Here is an 18,223-nt window from a genome sequence, read left to right as displayed (position 1 = left end):
ATGGCTAATAATCAAGACTGGGTTTTCAGGGGAGTTTTAAAGAGACAGGGCATTTCAGAGAGAAGTAGACTACAGATATATTCAGATAGACAGTGAGAGAGAAATAATGTGTTTTTGGAACATTAAAGCATGTAAATATGTTCTAGTAGAAACCCAAAATAACAGTGAACCTGAAAATGAGCATGATATGGGACCTTCAACTTAGTAACCAAACCATAATCTTTCCCTAACCGAGTCATGTTCGTAAACCTAACCACACCTTAACCAGTCATGTGGCTTACATTATAATTTATTTATTTTTTAACGGTGATTTCGGCAGCTCAGACAAATGATATTTTCCTGTCAATAGGGACATCACAACAGAAGTCACTGGTATTTGTCATTCTAGAGGACGGGAAAAACATATTTTGCTGTTTATTTTGACATTTTGAGAGGAAGGAGGTTAATGATGTGTGGAATAAAATGTGCAGTCAGCCATAAGAGTCTAAAAACACTCAGACGCACGCACAACCACTTTTTTGTCCCAAAGTCTCAGTCATGACTGTTCATCTCTCTCTGTACTGATCCTTTGTGTCCTCCTCTGCAATCCACACACAGAAGCTGCTTAACACTTTGTTTTTGTACAATTATCACTGGAACAAAACAAACTGCCACCTGCTGCCAGCTGCTCTCGGCCACAACATTTTGTTCCTCCGCTCCTCCTCGTCGTGATGGAGACGAGCCTGCCCACGGCGCCGTCACTCATCTCCCTCTGTTGGGTGATGAGGAAGCCTTTGAACAGCTGTGTGCAGGCAGAAGCAGCTTTTTGGGTCTCCAAAGACACCCTGTTGTGAAATGGTACAGCCTGGTTATATGTGATACTTGACACGCTAGCGTGTGTGTGCCACGTTTGATTAGATCTCGTATTCTTAAAGAGCCTCTTTTGTGGCCGACGGTGTGACAAAAAAACACAACAAGCTTTTGGATCTGGGCTAAAGACCTTGGTTACTGGAAGATGACTGTGATAAAGCCCAGCGTGCACCTTGCTGCAGCCATCTGCTCCCTCTGTTTTTCTTGGCTGACAAGAGTTATGTTTACATAAAAGCACTGTGGTTCCTCTGTTAACCACTCCATGTCGGACACAAGGCATTTCTGCATGAATGTCACTGAGCAAACAGTGACTTTATCACCTTGTACACTGTGTGTGTGTGTGTGTGTGTGTGTGTGTGTGTGTGTGTGTGTGTGTGTGTGTATGAGAGAGACTTTACATATGCAGAACAGAAGCCTCTCTAACTGGCTTCAGATTAAAATGCAGGGAGAATATGATAAAGCAATAAAAAGATGGTTTCTCTTTGTATTCACAATGTGGAGTTATCCTTGCTATGAGAAGGTTTGTGGCAAGGGCGAGGGAGATCCTTTATTATCTATCTTCTGACATTAGATCCTGTTGTTGTTCAGAGGTAGCATATCCCTGGAAAAGAAAAATATTGATCTTGCTTCTAGCTGAAAGATTCCCTTTCAGAGCAATCCATCTCAGTGATATAAACCAACTCAAAATTATTCTTTTTTCTGATACATTAACAGAGCGGCCCTATTAAGAGCACAATTCTTGATGATCACTCCCCACTGTCAAATCAAACTGCTTTTAGTGTTGTTATGTAAGACAAACAGTTTTGCCTTGATATATTTATCGCGCTGCAATGTTATGATAAAATATGGATGTATTAAATGAATGCATTGTTGTTCAAACACGCAGATGCTGTTGAACTCAAACATGCCCTTATATTTATTTCATTGTCATCATTCGATGATGTGAGTGTGTGATTCCAGTAAAAGATTTTAAAGACTCTGTCATCACCAAAATGGCTGATGTTTGCAGTAAAATGGTTGATGGGGGAGTCAACTTCCCGGCCCCCCCGTTTGGATTGCTCGCCTCTGTCAGAGCCTGACAGCCGTCCTGCCGAGCCAGGTGCTTTATGTTCATTTCCTGGACAATTCAATCCGCTGATTAATTGCTCCCCTCAGAGTAAAAGAGGCTGAGAAGCCAGTAAGGCCTGCAGAAATGTATCAAACCACATTAACATCTAATGAGGCCGACCGTTTAAAGTTGTATCTTTACTATTTGCAAAATACTCTTTTTTTCCATACAGTTTTAAAGCTCAGGAGGCAAATTAGTGTGCAGTTAATACATTGTTTTTTTCCTCTTTGAGGAGTCGGTCAGAAATATGCAAATGCACACGAGTGGAATGCAAGTTGTTGGATTCATTTGAATAATCTCTCTGGAAACGTCTAGAAATATCCTCCCTGCGTGATTCAAGAAGGAAACCCCAAGTGAGGGTAATTTTTATTCATCATATGTGGAAAATAAATAGCTTCATCTCGTAATAATCACAATGCATCTTTAGAAGGTAGTACAGATATCATCAACAGGAAAATTAGCTAAAGTCATATTCAAAACAGTTTGTGTTAGATTTCTAAGGGTCCATCTGCATTTTTGCAAGGGCTCATGTGGAAAAACTGCGTTAGCAAAACTTGGTTAAAAAGATCAAAACGATGGAAAAATTGTGATCGGTTCTTGTTATTGTTTTGGCAAACCAGGTGACACTACAATAGGCGTATGAAAACTGCTGCATGAACTGTTGTGTATTTTATCCCAGGCCACACATTTATCACAGTGTTCATTTGAAAAAGCTGAAAGATCAAAGATGTCACATAAAAAAACACTGAAAAGGTTACTGCTGACATGTCATGCATAAATGATAACGGACTATAACGAATGACAGCAATAAATACGTCAGCTCAATGGCTTGCTTCCTAAATTACAGCCTTATTCATTAATCTGCCGTGGTCATTAATAAAACCGTAATAAACTTCTTCTCGTGATTGAAGCACTCAGAAAGGTCAGAACAATTTCAGTGAGGATTGTCATATTAGAAAAATTACAACAATTTACAAAGAACCTCCCTGAAAAAATATTACAAGTCGATCCGAAAAACGCTGGCAAACACGGGCGTTAATTATACTCACAAAAATAAGAAGACAGAGGACTAATAAACGCATCCTGCTTGGTGCTGTGATCAATTTGTGACCCAGTGATCTCAGCGTCGGCGCTCTCCTGTTTTTCTCAAACCACCAGTCCTCATTCGTCATTGTGCTATCGTTAGTCTGTGCAACGCCAGCCCTCTTTGTAAACACGCAGTTTCACAAACTGCTATAGTCAAACCAGCATCTGAGCCATCTGGCCAGCATTGAAAATTCCTCCCACGGAACGATCCTTCCCACTTTTCTCCACCGCCCGGTAGTAGGAGAAGTTTCTGGTAAACACTTTGCATTAAATGGACGGGGCAGGAGGGAGCCTGAGTGGGGTACCAGTGAAGGGCAAAGAGAGGAATGTGTTACTGTGGTGTTGCAGATTCTTTAAAACTGCGTTACCGTCACACCAGAGAGGTTATAAATGTAAACGTGTTGTTGTTGCTGTCACTGACAAAGTTGATTTGGCACTGCTCCAGTCTGGCAATATCCCCAATGTCAAGCTCTGATAATAACTGAGTTGGGTCTGTGTTTGTGGTGAAAACCTGCTTCTCCCGCTGCTCCTCTGCATCCTCCCCTGGTTCCTCCAGCTCCTTTTTCTCATCGTCCTCCTCCTCCTCCTCCTCTTCTTCCTCTGTGATGGAGCAGAGGCGGGTGGCGCTCCCGGGGTTGTCGGCAGGCGGTCTGTAGTGGCACTGCCCGTTCAGCAGCCTCCTCAGTGGCATCAGGGGCACCGCTTCCTCACCCAGCAACTGCTGCTGGCAGTGCCGGAAATCGCTCTGACGCTTCAGCCGCTTGAACTCGCTGAAGGCGGAGGTGACGTTCTGGTAGAGGCTGTGGGCGATCGCCTGGGCTTTCTCCGACTTGCTAACCAGGACGGCGTGACACCGGAGCACCACGGCCATGTTCTTGACCTGGTGCCTGTAGATCCAAGCCAGGATCTTGGGCCGGCACGGGTCAGCACTGCAGTAGGTGATTCTGTTCAGAGAGTAAAGATGGATGGGTTTCTTTTTCCCAGATTTGTCAGCACTCATCCGGATCCCTTGCGGTCCCACTGTTAACCTCATCTTGACACTTTGCTCCCCGTAGTTGCTCCTCGCCCAGATTTTGGCCACTGCCTCCTGGGTGCAGCCGTCTCCTTTTCCCGTGATGGTGACCACACTCCCCAGGTAACGCACATTGTAAACAGGCTCCTCTTTGTTCAGTTCCACCTTTTGTCGTTTGGTATGGAAGATGTTGCCCACCCAATCGAAGGGGCATTCGGGCAGCAAGTCCGGACAGGAGCGCAGAAGAGAGGAGAGGATGGAGTGGTAGGTCAGCCCGGTCCCCAGGCTCTTGGGCTTACTCTTGGCTTCATCTTCCACCAGAACAAACTTATTCCTTCTCCAGGGCAGCATGGCGCGGGAGGAGTTGAGGAGCGAGTGAGCCCCTCTGTCGCTGCGTTTGCTCTGTCCGCTCAGCCGAAAGAGCAGGAAAGCCTGTGTGTGCGAGAGAGAGAGCAAAAGCAAAGAGAGGCTGCTTCACGAAGCACAGAGGAGAGACTGAGAGCTGCGAGCCTCAGCCAGTCTGCTCCGTCGCTCGCTCCTCCTTCCTCTCCTCCTCTGTTGTCTGCATCATGCAGCGCTGATCAGTGCAGGAGCCTCAGCCCGGCGCTCAGCCACCCTCTACCCCCTCCCTGCTTCGTTGTTTTGCTTCCAAATGGCTCCCTACCAAAGCATCACTTATCCGTCCAATCTTGCACTGAGGTATCACTTTATTTATGTTTATGTAGACCTGAGGAAGACGGTACACCGCCTAGTCACTCTCTCTCAGAGGACTTTTGTGACTGGTTAATTCTGCTGTAAAAGTCATTTAAGTCCACAGAATGTAATGAATTCTTCATGTTTGGTATAATGTTTAAATGAGAAGGTAAACCGATTGATCCTGTCCAGCATGAGGATAAAATAAGTTTGGAACCCTAACACAAAATCATTCCTCATAAAATCCCAACACAAAATCATTCCTCATAAAATCCATCCATCCAATCAGTTGGTAGAGCGAGTAGGCCAATGTCCGAAGGGTCGTCGGTTCAATCCCAGCCCTGCCCTACTTGTGTCATGGTCGTTGTGTCCTTGGGCAAGACACTTCACCCACCTTGCCTCGTGTGAATGTGTATGACTGCTGTATGTTTGAGGAGGTGGTCGGAGGGGCCGTGGCGCTGATTAGCTGCCACGCTTCCTTCAGTCTGCCCCATGGCAGCTGTGACTACCACGTAGTTTACCACCACCATGCATGTCTGTGTGAATGAATGGAACCTGGACTCTGCAAAGCGCCTTAAGCACTGAGAAAGGCGCTATATTAATCACAGCCATAATAATAATCAGTTCAATTCAATGCAAAGAGGCTTTTGGCATGACCATGACACTACAGAGTGACACAAGGTGACTACAAAGAAACACAAAATGACTAGAGTGAGACAAACATGTCGTATTACAGCTGCATTGAAGTCTGTACCGTCCTCTACTTGCTTGAAAGTAACGTTGCTTACTTGAGAAACACAATTTCCATCTTTAATACAAACCCTATGAATATGTACATGAATACTGTATAAAAATATTATGAGTTGGACACCCATTAGAGAGGAATTACTAATTAATTTAAGAGTGCCTCGAAGGAAGAGTAAGTTTCTGGAATTAAAAAATAGTTTGCAAGCACTTGCATCTAAAGATTCAGGGGATGGAACATAAATGATGCATTTAAAATAAGGAGTCCCAGTGTATTTGTGTCTGAAAATGTGATTTATATTCTACAAGGTGCAATGTATTACTAATTGCATGTCACCTGTAGAAATGTGGCGATAAAGCAAAATATTAAATTGTCAACTCTGTCTGCTATAAACGGTTTATACTAATTAGTTTTGCTGATTACGTTTTGAATGAATGGTGGTCAAAGGGCTGTGCTGTGTCTTAATTTGAATACTTCTGTTGATACACTTCCATGTAGTTCACGGTGTACACTATGCAGGCTACTGATTTGCCTAGACATTTCAACAGGGTAGTTTTGTCTCAAATCGCATACATTCGATTACTTCTTCTTTTTAATGGTGAATTGAAAATGGAAGGAGCATTACCGCCACCTGTTGTCGCGTGCCAAAATATCAGACTACTTGTTTTCTCACTATCGGACTACAATATCGTGGTACTTAGCAGAGATGGTCACAAGTCACTTTTTGCAAGTCCAAGTCAAGTCTCAATTCTTTGAGGGGAAGTCCGAGTCAAGTCTCAAGTCTTTGAGGGGAAGTCCGAGTCAAGTCTCAAGTCTCTGAGGGGAAGTCAGAGTCAAGTCTCAAGTCTTTGAGGGGAGGTCCGAGTCAAGTCTCAAGTCTCTGAGGGGAAGTCCGAGTCAAGTCTCAAGTCTTTGAGAGGAAGTCCGAGTCAAGTCTCAAGTCTCTGAGGGGAAGTCCGAGTCAAGTCTCAAGTCTTTGAGGGGAGGTCCGAGTCAAGTCTCAAGTCTCTGAGGGGAAGTCCGAGTCAAGTCTCAAGTCTCTGAGGGGAAGTCCGAGTCAAGTCTCAAGTCTTTGAGGGGAGGTCCGAGTCAAGTCTCAAGTCAAAAACGGTGACCGTTATAAGTGCACCATCTGGGTATTCACTGCATTTTTCCATGATTCTCAGTTTGAATGCACTATGCATTCAAGTGTAACAAGTGTAAGTATGCAAACTGCCCGTCTTTCTCAAAACATAACCAAGTGCTGTGAGTGTTTAAAAATAACCATAAAAAAGGGAACTCATGCTTAAATTATGAGCAGCTACAGTATATAAATAAATAAAATATGTTGTGAGTGGACATTTTGCTGATACATTCATTCAAAATATTTCCTTAATCTGCTCATAAAAAATCCTAATGGCATTTTGTTTCCCTGTTGTTGCAAATTAGTAGTATAAATATGTCATTTCTATGAAGATTTGAATAAACATGTGATACAGAACATGGTTAAACATCAGCCCAACATTAATGTTGTGTCCCCAAATATTTGTGCGTCTGGCTGACTCTGTGCAGCGAGGGTATCTTTCCATATGAGGGCAGATAAAAAGGCGGCTGCTCTCTTAGTGGAGGACTCTGGTGCAATGAATCAAAAAAAGTATCATCTGTGTCTGCCACCGAGCTGTGCCAGGCAGCACAGACTGAACTGTCAAATGTAGATGGTAGATGAAGTTCTCTGCTAAGAGGTTACTGTGGCAACACACAAAAAAAATTCTCTTTCTCTACCGCTGAAAAAAAAGAAAACCATTAATAGGAAAATAAATTGAATGGCTTTAGAGGCACTATCTCATATGTAGATGCAATTTAGAGAGCACATTTTAGTGCAGAGCTCCCTAGAATGTAATGTCTGTTTCCATCTATTCACTTCTCTTTAAAAAAAAGTCCTTGTTATTCTCAGTGGCTCGGGATGCACACTGAAAAGAGCTTCTTTGTAAACCACACGCATAGCCTCAGGGTATGTGGCCAAACTTAAGACTAGTTTGGAAATAGTGTAAACAGATTTAATGGTTTGGACAGTCACCATTAAGGAGACACTATTCTGTCGAGATGATTAGGCTGTTGCTCTGGATTTAAGGTGGATGTTCAGTGAATGAAGAGTCAGCTGGTAGCTTCTTGAGTCTCCAAACTACAGTGATATTAAGAAGCAGTATGCAAACAGCTGTGCTCCCATAAATCACCTCTGTGATGTGAGATAGCTCATCTCTAATCACAGAAGATTAACACAGACCCTGATATGCTAAATTGAAAAAATCCATCATGGTTTGGCCTTTAAAGAAATGGACGCACATATTCAGTATTGACTAATCTGCCATCCGAGTTACCTTCCTGTAGAAGAGATGTGTTCGATTGGAATTGGGAAATGTCCCGCCTCTCCGCTCTTACATGTCCAGTGTGTCTTTGCCTGTGAGAGGGTGAGAAATGTTGTAACTGTGGTTAAAAGCATATAATGATCTGGCTGTGCACTCTGTAAGCAGTGAGTGCATTTGTTCTCTCAGTGCTGCATTTAAATACAACTGTTCGAATTCAAGGTGAATGTTTTGAAAGAGCAAGCCACTTTCTTATGTAGTCTTGCACTTGACACTGAATGTATCATATTTCTTCTTGTTGGAAGACTAGCAGTTCCTTTGGCATGGTTAAAAAACTCATTATACAGTCCAATGTGGTGAATTATTTCTGGCTCTTGTTCATTAGCCTTTTCCACTGGAACTAATGTTAATTTAAAACACAGAGAATGCATCAGTGCTTCACTATTACTTACAGTAAGCACAGCCATGCTTTGAGCTAATTGCTAAGGTCAGCATGCTAACACGCTCACAATGACAATGTGCATGCTGATGTGTTCATAGTTTGTCCATGTTCACCATATTAGTTTATCATGTTAGCATGCTAATATTGGCTAATTAGCACTAAAAACAGAGGACAGCTAAGGCTGATGGGATTGTCTTTATTTTGGCCAGTCGATACGTTTTGGCATCCTCAAAGGCTTAAGCGTATGAGACGCACCAGGCTTTCTAACAGGCGTAAAACTTTATAGAGAGGCAGTCAGGGAGGATGGGTTGGCCCTACACACACCTGACTTTCACCCAGGAGACCACTTTTCTTACACCTCACCAAGTAGCTTTGCTGCCTCAATTTAACAAGAGAGAGATGTGTTGATTTGTTTGAATTCACAACGTTAACCATGTATGCGACTGTGGAGCGCCACTACTACTCCTCCAAGCTTTGGTATTTGATGAGAAGGAATGAGAACAGGTTGCAGCGATTCAGAAACATAACAATTTTACCTATTTGGGATTTGCAGAAACGTACAATGCCAACATTTTATTCTGGCAAATGAGTTACTTTAGACTTAGATGATTTGGTCATGAACCAAAGTACAGGACAAACTCCAATTATAACCTGATGATGATGCTAGAGCGATAGTCAGTTGGGGAGTAGTTACAACATAGTTAAATTATAGTACAACATTAATGTCTTTACAACATTTCATTGAAATCCATCCAATAGTTTTTGAGACTTTTCACTCAAAACCACTAATGGGATCACCAACGTCATCATAAGCACATCATCCAGGAACCAAGAATTTCAATACAAAATTTTGTGCCAGTCCATTGAGAGCTTTTTGAGATATTTTACTGGTTGAGTGAAAACTTTTGCTGGTGGTAATAGATGAAAAATCAAGGGATCCATTCTCTGGGCAACATGAATATCTGCACTGAATGTGAATTCCAATAAATCCAATAGTTGTGGTGAAATTTCAATAAAACCACACACATGTAAAACAATGCTAAAAGGCTAAATTATGCGGCTTCATCCTCTGGGGACCGTGAATGTTTGTTCAAAAATGAATATGAATCCATCCAACGGTAGTCGAACTATTTCTGACTAAAAGACAGTTTATTTCACAGTTGAGCTTCACATTTAAAAAAGAAAATGGCCTCAAACTGATCTTCAGCTCAACCCTGCCTCCTGAGACGTTCTCATTTCCTGTAACACTAGCTTCCTCTTTCCCGTTTGATCTCCTTCAGTTGAGCATACACATCTGTTATCCACTCACACAAGCAACCCAGGGTGCAGAATGTTATCACAGCAATCCAATTACCTTTATCAGAGTGACACCCCTCCCTCACCTCCCAAATCGTCCTTCCTAACACTCAGTTCCTTTTCGTTGCTCTGGAAGACACCCTTTTTATCGAGGGCAGCAGCGTATGCAGCTACATATTTCTGTCTAGAAAGGCTGCCTAATTGAATTGGGCTCTCTCTTCATCACGCTACAGTTACCTGATGTGGTGTAATCAATTAGAGGGGTCTGGCAGAGAGGGTTCAGGCTCTCAGATGGCTGATTTATGGCTGTACGTGAGGCCAGGACACAGTGAATAACAAGACAGAGGGCTATTTCATATATCAGACGCCTGCCATAGATAATACGCCTACATCTAATCCAAATAGAAAAAAAAAGATTCAAGTCCCACAACAATGATGAGAGAGTGTCATTAACACCAAAGCTGAGGGGATTTCTTTGTTTACATAAAGGGGAAGCATAAACCTCAAGGGATGGAAATCAATATCATCTCATTCCCACACTATAGATTCCCATCGGCCTGGCCTGAATATATTGCGCTTGAGGTGAATCATGATTTAATGAACAGGGAGAGTGCAAGGCACTAGATACAGGAGGCTCATTCCGGCCTTTAATCAGGAGAACAATACAGTCACAGAAGAACGGCCCTGGTCGACTCCCCCTCTTTTACATTTACCACACGGGAAGTGGTGCACTACAGTAATGAGTGATGAAGTGATTTATTAGTTTGCATGTAAGGTCAAGAGCTACAAACTAAGAGAAATGAGAAATGAGTGCCAATTAGTGCATGTTAATCTCAATTATACATAGCTTCAGTGTTAGATGAGGATCGGAATTGGAAGCACTTTGAAGTGTTAGTTCACCATGTTTGAAAATAGTTTTTTTTCATGTACTGCTGAGAGTTAGACGTAGAGAAGACTGATGACAGTCAATGGATAGCTACAGTACAGCCTGCAGCCAGCTAACTTAGCTTAGCATAAATACAGAAACGGGTAGAAACAGCTAACCTGGCTCTGTCAAAAGGTAACAAATCCTTCTGCACCAGCAGCTCTAAAACTGCTGTCTCATATGAACCCCACACAACATCCAACAAATAAGGTGCAGACATTGTCTGGTGCAGAAACAGGCGTTTGTTCAAGTCCATGTCTCAATCACTGTAAATACTCTGTTTGGTTTAGCGAGGGGTGGCGCAGGGGTAAAGCATGCAGGAGGTCATGTAAATGAGCCTTCTGCTTCACCCATGGGTATTTGTTTTCTTCCTGTTCTGGAGCTGGAAGGATAAGGTCTGTTGACCGATTCAGCGGATTCGGACATTTGTGTTACATAAATAACTCCTCCGGGTATTGGCACTGTGGGCCTCGTGTTCATATGAACAGTGTTTGGACTGTCTCTGTGGCTGTCACGCAGAACGCAGATCTGAGGCAGACCAAACACTGTTCACCTGAGCACAATGCCCACATTGCCAGGAGTCCGGACACAGACATGGGGGCTTTTAAACGAAACCTAGATAAGGGATTAAGCCGGGATATTCTGGTTATCCTGGTTTACTTTATCCATGATCCGATTGCATGAGAGTACAGGCACCTAAGTTACCATGGAGATTTATTCTGGCTGTTAGCCAGATCCAGACCATGCTAATATCCAGGCTTGATTAATCCTGCTGCTTTATCTGTTCACTCAGCTGTCACTGCGATCACAAATCTAACATGTTTCACAATTATTCCATGATCATTTAGCCTAATTGAATTTTTATCAGCCATGAAAGCACCAGGGAAACATTATGTTGGACTTATTGGCCCTCATTTATCAATCTTGCGCGAAAACGGGCGCAGATCTGAGCGCAGAATTGGTTGTAGGACAGGACCCACCTGTGATTTATGAAACATTCGTATCGGACCAATCTCAGCGTAGGAATGAGTGGGCCTTGATAAATGCGGCGGCTGAATTCAATCGTCATTAACATGTTACACCCTTAAATATTCCTGGTTCGGAGGCCTGGCCCACTGAGGTCAAACATGAAACACTGATAAGAAAAGAAACTTTTCCGATACACAGATCGGCATCCTGACATCCGAGATGGAGCAAAATAAAGATGTGTTTTATGGCAGTCTTAAGAGTGGAATAAAAGGGGCCCGTAAAAACGCTGTATGGAAAAGTATAACGGAGGCAGTCAACCCGAAGCAGCGCTCCACTGTGACCCGCGTGCGCCTGTGCGTGTGTGCACACTGCTGAACCTGCGCTCCTGCTCTGTAGCGGGGTTTGCCAGTGGGGTTATTAGGTATTCCGTAAGAGGATAACCTTTGTCCCCTAGAAGAACCATACCAAGATGTTCATCAGATCATCTGATACCTTGTTTGATTTAATGCAATTTATCGAGGGTAGCCACTTACCGAGGAGATGACTTTGGCTCTGCAGTGCGCTTTCCTTTTCATTTATTCATCTTCAACCGCTTGTCCCTGTCGGGGTCGCGGGGGGCTGGAGCCGAGCTGTTTAGACATATAAAAGAATCGTGTGTGTCCCCTGGCCACCTGGCCACCACGTTTAAAAGCGATAGCTTGGCATCACAAATCACCTGTACATTTATCGAGTGGTAGTTTTGGCGATTGATGAAGCGTAATCATTCATGGATGGTGCCTCAGACGCACATGAGTACAATCAATTGCTCCAACCACAATTTTTATTTGTTTTATTCGTTTTAAGAATCCGTTTTGATCTGTTCTTAATATGTGACTGCTTATGCTTAATGACAGCTGAGGTTTGTTCATTATTTTCAGTCAGATTTTGCTGTGCTGCACCGCAAATCCACAGGCTCAAATGTGCGTACACAATCTCAGACCAGACGTGGGTTTTGACTGTAGCTCCTGCTCACGTCCAAATTGATAAATGCCGAAGTTTGCCTGGAAATGGTCTTACGCACGTTTTTCTGCCGTACGTTTGTTTGATAAATGAGGGCCATTGTATTTTAAAGCTTTGCTTTGGCAATATTGTTTGTCTCTAAAACGTAGATGCCAATAAAGCCCGTTTGAATTGAATTGAGAGTTTTACTTTCCAGAATAACATTAAATTCCACTGCTCATTTTTAAGGGTAACGTGTTCATCTGTTCATTTATAAAAATTACGTGACACAAATGACAGGTGTATATTTTTTAAAAACTGCGCATTCAGTCAGCCTGATATATCCCGTCACCCCTTTTCTCATTGATTCAGTAGCGGCAGAATTTCCTTTTTTACCAATGACATGCTTCACTTCCTCATAAATTTGCATTAGTTTTTGCTGTTTGGACGCAGAGAAGAACGCTGCACGCTTCTTTTCCGTGTCTGCATCAGTAAATCTATGCTTGACCTCGCGGTCTTCCTTTGGAATCCGTGAGCGCGCACTCAACAGAATTACTTACAGCTGGCTTGACATAGCCGCCGCTTCTCATCCTGGCTTAGCGTAAGTGCAACCGATTAAGCCAGGATGACCAGACCAGACTAGTTCAAGGCTGGCTTTTTCATTCATCCCGGATGTCTTAATTCTGCCTGCTGGATTAAAATCTGAAAAAATATTTGTGCAGATTATATAAATAAGATATAGTGTGTAATTAGTTAGCATTACTGAGTTTTGGATTTTCTTTTGCTACTTTTTGATTTAGTCAGCTATAGAACATTTTAAAGGATTACTTTGATATATTTGGAAATGCAGAGTAAGATGATGTCTCTCTATCAATAGAAACACAGCATTTTACAGCATTCATCCCTTTGCTAATTGGACCGAACTGATATCTCTATTATTTAGCATCATTTTCATCAATAGGCTTTCGTCATGTACTGCAGGTAAATGTGTTCCACTTTTTGAAGGTTTGAAGTACAGAATATGAGGCGAGCCACAATAAAGTCTTTGCCAAAAAGCTTCATTATACAACCACTGCTCTTTTTTTGAGTAATCCTCAGAGGCAGTCCTCCGGGCTCAGAACGCCAGCTGATTTCAATATCTCCAGGAACTGAGATGTTTCCAAATAGTGTGCTTTTAAGTGGGAGAATGAGCAGATTGTGTGCCAGGGTAGATGGGTTTTTACAAAAGAGACTCTGCCTTTGAAGTTTTCGTCCTAGTGCCCCCAAAACTTTTGATCGCATCCTCGATATTGAACATTTGAGTCCATTAAAGGCACATCAATAAGGTTCTAAAAGACTTGCAGTTGATGCTATATCTTTATGTGCACAATGATATTTTTCAAGTCAGAATGACATCAAAGTGAAGAGTGTGCTGAAACGATGAGACTGTTAATGCCAACCTACACTGCTTAGCTGTTGCGTGTTAAAGTCTGACATTTCAGAAGTTCAACAGCTTCACCAAATTATTCTGGCATTTAAAAAAAAAAAAAAAGGTTTTGTCATTTGTCACATTTGTGTCCAACACCTGAAATAAGTGACTGCTATGTGATTTGGTTCTTAGAGTATAATTGGATAGACTGTACAGCGAGGGGTGTGTGTCCGGATGTCGCAGAAGGTGCCAGGCTTGTCTGAACCAGTTGCAGCAAATTCCAACTGCCGTCCTTTCAGTATATTCAGCATCAAGAGGACACATGTGATGTTCTTCTCGCTTCTTGTACTCCTCCCGGAAAGCTGTTGCATCCATCTGCTGTCGCTATTTCTGTCTGTCTGTAATCCACGTGAATGTGTGTCACACTGGCATTTGAACAATAATCATTATGTGACACCTACACTCCGGAAGCATGTTTTTTGTTTATTTTATGTGGGCAGAGGGAGCAGTGCATCTGCAAGGTAGACTGTCCGCAGCAGCACAAGGTGACTAATGTAGAACAGAAGCCCAGAGGACATTTGTGTTCTTTCGCTGAGGTTGAAAACAAGGTTGCACCTTTTTCCGGTCCAAAGCAAGGCACAAAATTCTCGTAGGCTAATCATTCACATGTCAGGTTGATTATGTCAGACTGATTCAGCCAGAGGACTTTTGTGTGGCAGCAATTCCTGTTATCACTGAAAGTTTTTAAAGGGTAGTTCAGAGAAGAGGCCTTTGAACTTAAAGTTAAAATTGAAGTGACTACAAGGAGTTTTTAACTGGTCGTGAAACAGTCGCAGTTTAATACTGATGCCTCTATATGAGCTACAAACGAGACTATGAGGGAGAATTAAAACGATTTACAACATGCAGGTTCAGAAACTCCTTCAGCTACGACTCACGCACTCACCGTCTCCAGAACCAGGACTGAGCAGGACAGACTGTCAGACCCTGGTGCAGTGAGTGAGAGGTTTTCCAGCTGCAGATCTTTACGACAGGAGGCATTAAAGCCCCACCACTTCTGTCCACAGGGGCCGCAAAATCTAAGTTCCATGTAGTTACTTTAAATTGTGTAGAGACAGCAGACATAGTCCTCCATAAAGGGGATGCAGTCAAGCTTTCGATTGGTTCAGTGTCAGCCTTACTTACTTCTTATTCTGGACAGGCCTCTAAGTAGGTTTTTGGCCTTTTATATGCACATTTTCAAATTGTGCGTGGAAAATCAGAGTAAACACAACAACATGACAGACACGCACGTGTTAGGTTAATTGATGACTCTAAATTGCCCTGTGATAGACTGGCATCCTGTCCAGGGTGTTCCCCGCCTTACGCCCGATGTCAGCTGGGATCGGTTCCAGCCCCCCCGCGACCCCGACAGGGACAAGCGGTTGAAGATGGATGGATGGATCCTGTAATTTTGTGATGGTTAAATGTGTTAAAATGACACCGAGTTAAATTACAGAGGAGGGTGTCGTGTATTTCCCATCTCTCCCTGTGATGTTAATCCGGTCTTTATTGGGTTGAAATGTCAAATTTAAACTGTAATACATGCCTTTGAGGTGTTGTCCTGTTGCCCTGATAAACATCAAATTGTTGGTTGTGATCATTGATGTTCGACGCATGGATTGAAATCCTCACCAGAGCTGCACGGTGAAGGTTGTGTCAGACTGAAGAATGGTAATGAATTAAGTAGGACAGGATTCCGACAGTCTAGAAATTCAACCAGCAGCCGAAATCCAGATTTGTGTTGTGCCCCTGCCAAATGCCACTAATACAGAGACATTATGTTTTTAACCCAGAGCAGTTCTGCTTGCTCACTGACTGAAACAGGCTGCTGATTTGCTCCACAGTTCACTTTCGGGGTAATTGGCTCAGAACACTGTGTGCACTACCAGTGTTTTAATGGATTGCAATAGAGCTTTTTTGGACAGGTGGAGAAACTGGAGCAGGTAAAGCATCAGAAGTGATTTGGGGACATACAGTATGGGCTGATAGAAAATATGATCCATCATTTGGATGTCCCTAGTTTTCTATGTAGTCAATTCAAATCTATTAATTGATCATAAATAATAAAACTGCTGCAAAAGCATATAGTTTCTCCATATATGGATCAATTGCACTTAATTAAAACTCCACAAATCGGTGCATTCCAAAGTTATGAGCCATGTTTTAATGGAGATGTTTTCTTCACATGACGTGGACAGTTTCAGACTAAGAAGTGCATGATTTTTTCAAGATAAAAGCATTGTTCAGAGTTGAGATCCTTAAAAACTCTGAAGAAATACACCATGCGCATGATGCAATGGAAATGTGCAAAGAAGCAATATATGAAAAGGCAAATTCAGTTATTCCAGTTGAAATATGGTGATGGGATGAAATTCATCAAAACAAAAGGCTTACTGCACTCACTGTTATAAATCTACTGACTCACACTCTGCTTTATGTTGTCTGACAGCATACAATCTACCCGTGTTGGTTTGTCTTTCTTTTTTTATCCAAATGAAACTGTGTGCACGTGTGTGGGGATTTTAAGTGGACCCAAAGTCATGGAAAAGGTTGGAGTCTGCCATTAATACCAGTGAAGAAAGGATCATCTGTATGCAGCCTGAACAGGTGAACACTAACTGAGAGGGTCAAGGAATGTTCATACCTTCCAGATAGCCTGTTGGTGCTGGTGCCCCCTCCTATTTTTATGGGTTGAAATATGTATTAATTTCCGTGTACTACTGACTTTATGTCCTCTGCAGTGACACAGGGAGAATTAGTAAATGGTGCAGGAGAAATTAAAGGAAATGTGGGACGGAAACTCTCTAAATCACCTTCGTCATTAGTGTATAGACATAATAATGAAGTTGAAATAAACCTTTTGCAAGTTACTTAATTCTTTATGAATAAAATAATCAGACTATCGCCACACAGATCAAGTATATAGGCCACCATCATTCTCAGCTGTTGGACAACCTGCAATAAATTTGTGTGCTCATCATTACAACAACATTTTGCACAATCCAGTCCCACAATTTCCCTCCAGCTATGGTGTCAAATACACTCTTAGCTGTTATTAGTGGTACTCCTCACTGATCATGTTTGCCACCATAATTATTATCATTTTCATATTCTATCACCTTAGCTGTGCTTGTTTCTTATTCTGCTGTATTAACTGCCATAACATATAAGTCATATTCACATTACTATAGATATTATTATAGTTACTGTTACTCTTTGGTTGCTTGCATCTCTGGAAGTTCTCTGTCTCTGTCTGTCCAGCTGTCCCTCTTATCTCTCTTTCTCTCTCCTTTTCTTCCTCCCCAACCGGTGCAGACAGATGTCCGTCCTCCACAGAGCTGGGTCTGTCTGACGTTCCTGCCTGTTAAAGGGAAGTCTTTTCGTTGCCACCGTACTCTACGGGGGAATTGTTGGGTCTATGTAAATCATAAATAAGTCATAGAGTGTGGTCTTTACCTACTCTGTAAAGTGTCCTGAGTTAACTTTTGTTATGATTCGGCACTTTAAATAAAATTGAATTGAACTGAACTGAATTATCACTAATAACAGAGTATTTCTACCATAGACTGTATATAAAGATATCATTAACAATGTAGTATATATTTATATGAAGTCTATGATTATGTACTGGGGTAGAGCTACTTATGCTGCTTTCACGTGCTATGGAAAAGATGGTCCTTTCCAACTGTGAACTGGTTATGGTGGTTAAGTGCGTTGTGTTCAAGTGCTTTTGTAAAATGAAACATGGCGTACCCACAGATCCTTCTTGACTGCTAGCGTCTGCTCTGGGTAGGTAAACCGAACAATAACTGTATTTTTTTTTAAATGACACAAGTCTTAACACATGATATCGAAATTGTCTATGCCACAACATTGTATAGGCTACAAAAACTATCGGCTAACAGCAGCAGAAAAATTGATAGCGTGAAATCCTTACCACTCACGACTCTTGCTTTGCGCTCCGCCATGTTGAAAAGGTCAAAGGTTATCTACCAGCTTCCCCAGTGGAAATTAGCACGTGAGGGGGTATTCATGTGCTATTTTTTACATAACTTTTGGTATTTTCCATATTTGCCATGAGACGTGAAGGCTCCATTACTTAGGTGCATGCTCTGAGTACTTCTCCCACTCGGGGTGTTTTTATGGCAGGTTATTTCTACTTTTAAACCACCACTGGGAAAAGCAAAGTTGCCACTAAATTCAAGTGTCCCAGTAAGCCATAACATCATGGATTTGATCATTTACACCTGTCTTTTGTTCCTTTCTTTAACAATGAATGATTCGACACTGCCGCCTGCTGGCCGGGTTGCGTATTACACTCCAGGAGC

The 18,223-nt window shown here is 42.3% G+C and overlaps 1 protein-coding gene across 1 annotated transcript; it reads right to left on the bottom strand.

Moving 5' to 3' along the window:
- Nucleotides 1–3,413: 3,413 nt before the first annotated feature.
- fam43b (family with sequence similarity 43 member B) lies at nt 3,414–4,421 on the bottom strand (the record flags this gene model as incomplete). The annotated part of the gene is made up of 1 exon (XM_083920680.1): nt 3,414–4,421. The coding sequence occupies exon 1, from the start codon at nt 4,404–4,406 to the stop codon at nt 3,414–3,416; it is 993 nt and encodes a 330-aa protein (XP_083776806.1). The 5' UTR covers nt 4,407–4,421.
- Between the last annotated feature and the right edge of the window lie 13,802 nt (nt 4,422–18,223).

Source organism: Echiichthys vipera, assembly GCF_963691815.1.
Source record: "Echiichthys vipera genome assembly, chromosome: 9".
In the NCBI taxonomy this organism is placed as follows: Eukaryota; Metazoa; Chordata; class Actinopteri; order Perciformes; family Trachinidae; genus Echiichthys; species Echiichthys vipera.
Note: the sequence above shows the minus strand (reverse complement) of the source record. Positions and strands in the feature narration are given on the sequence as shown.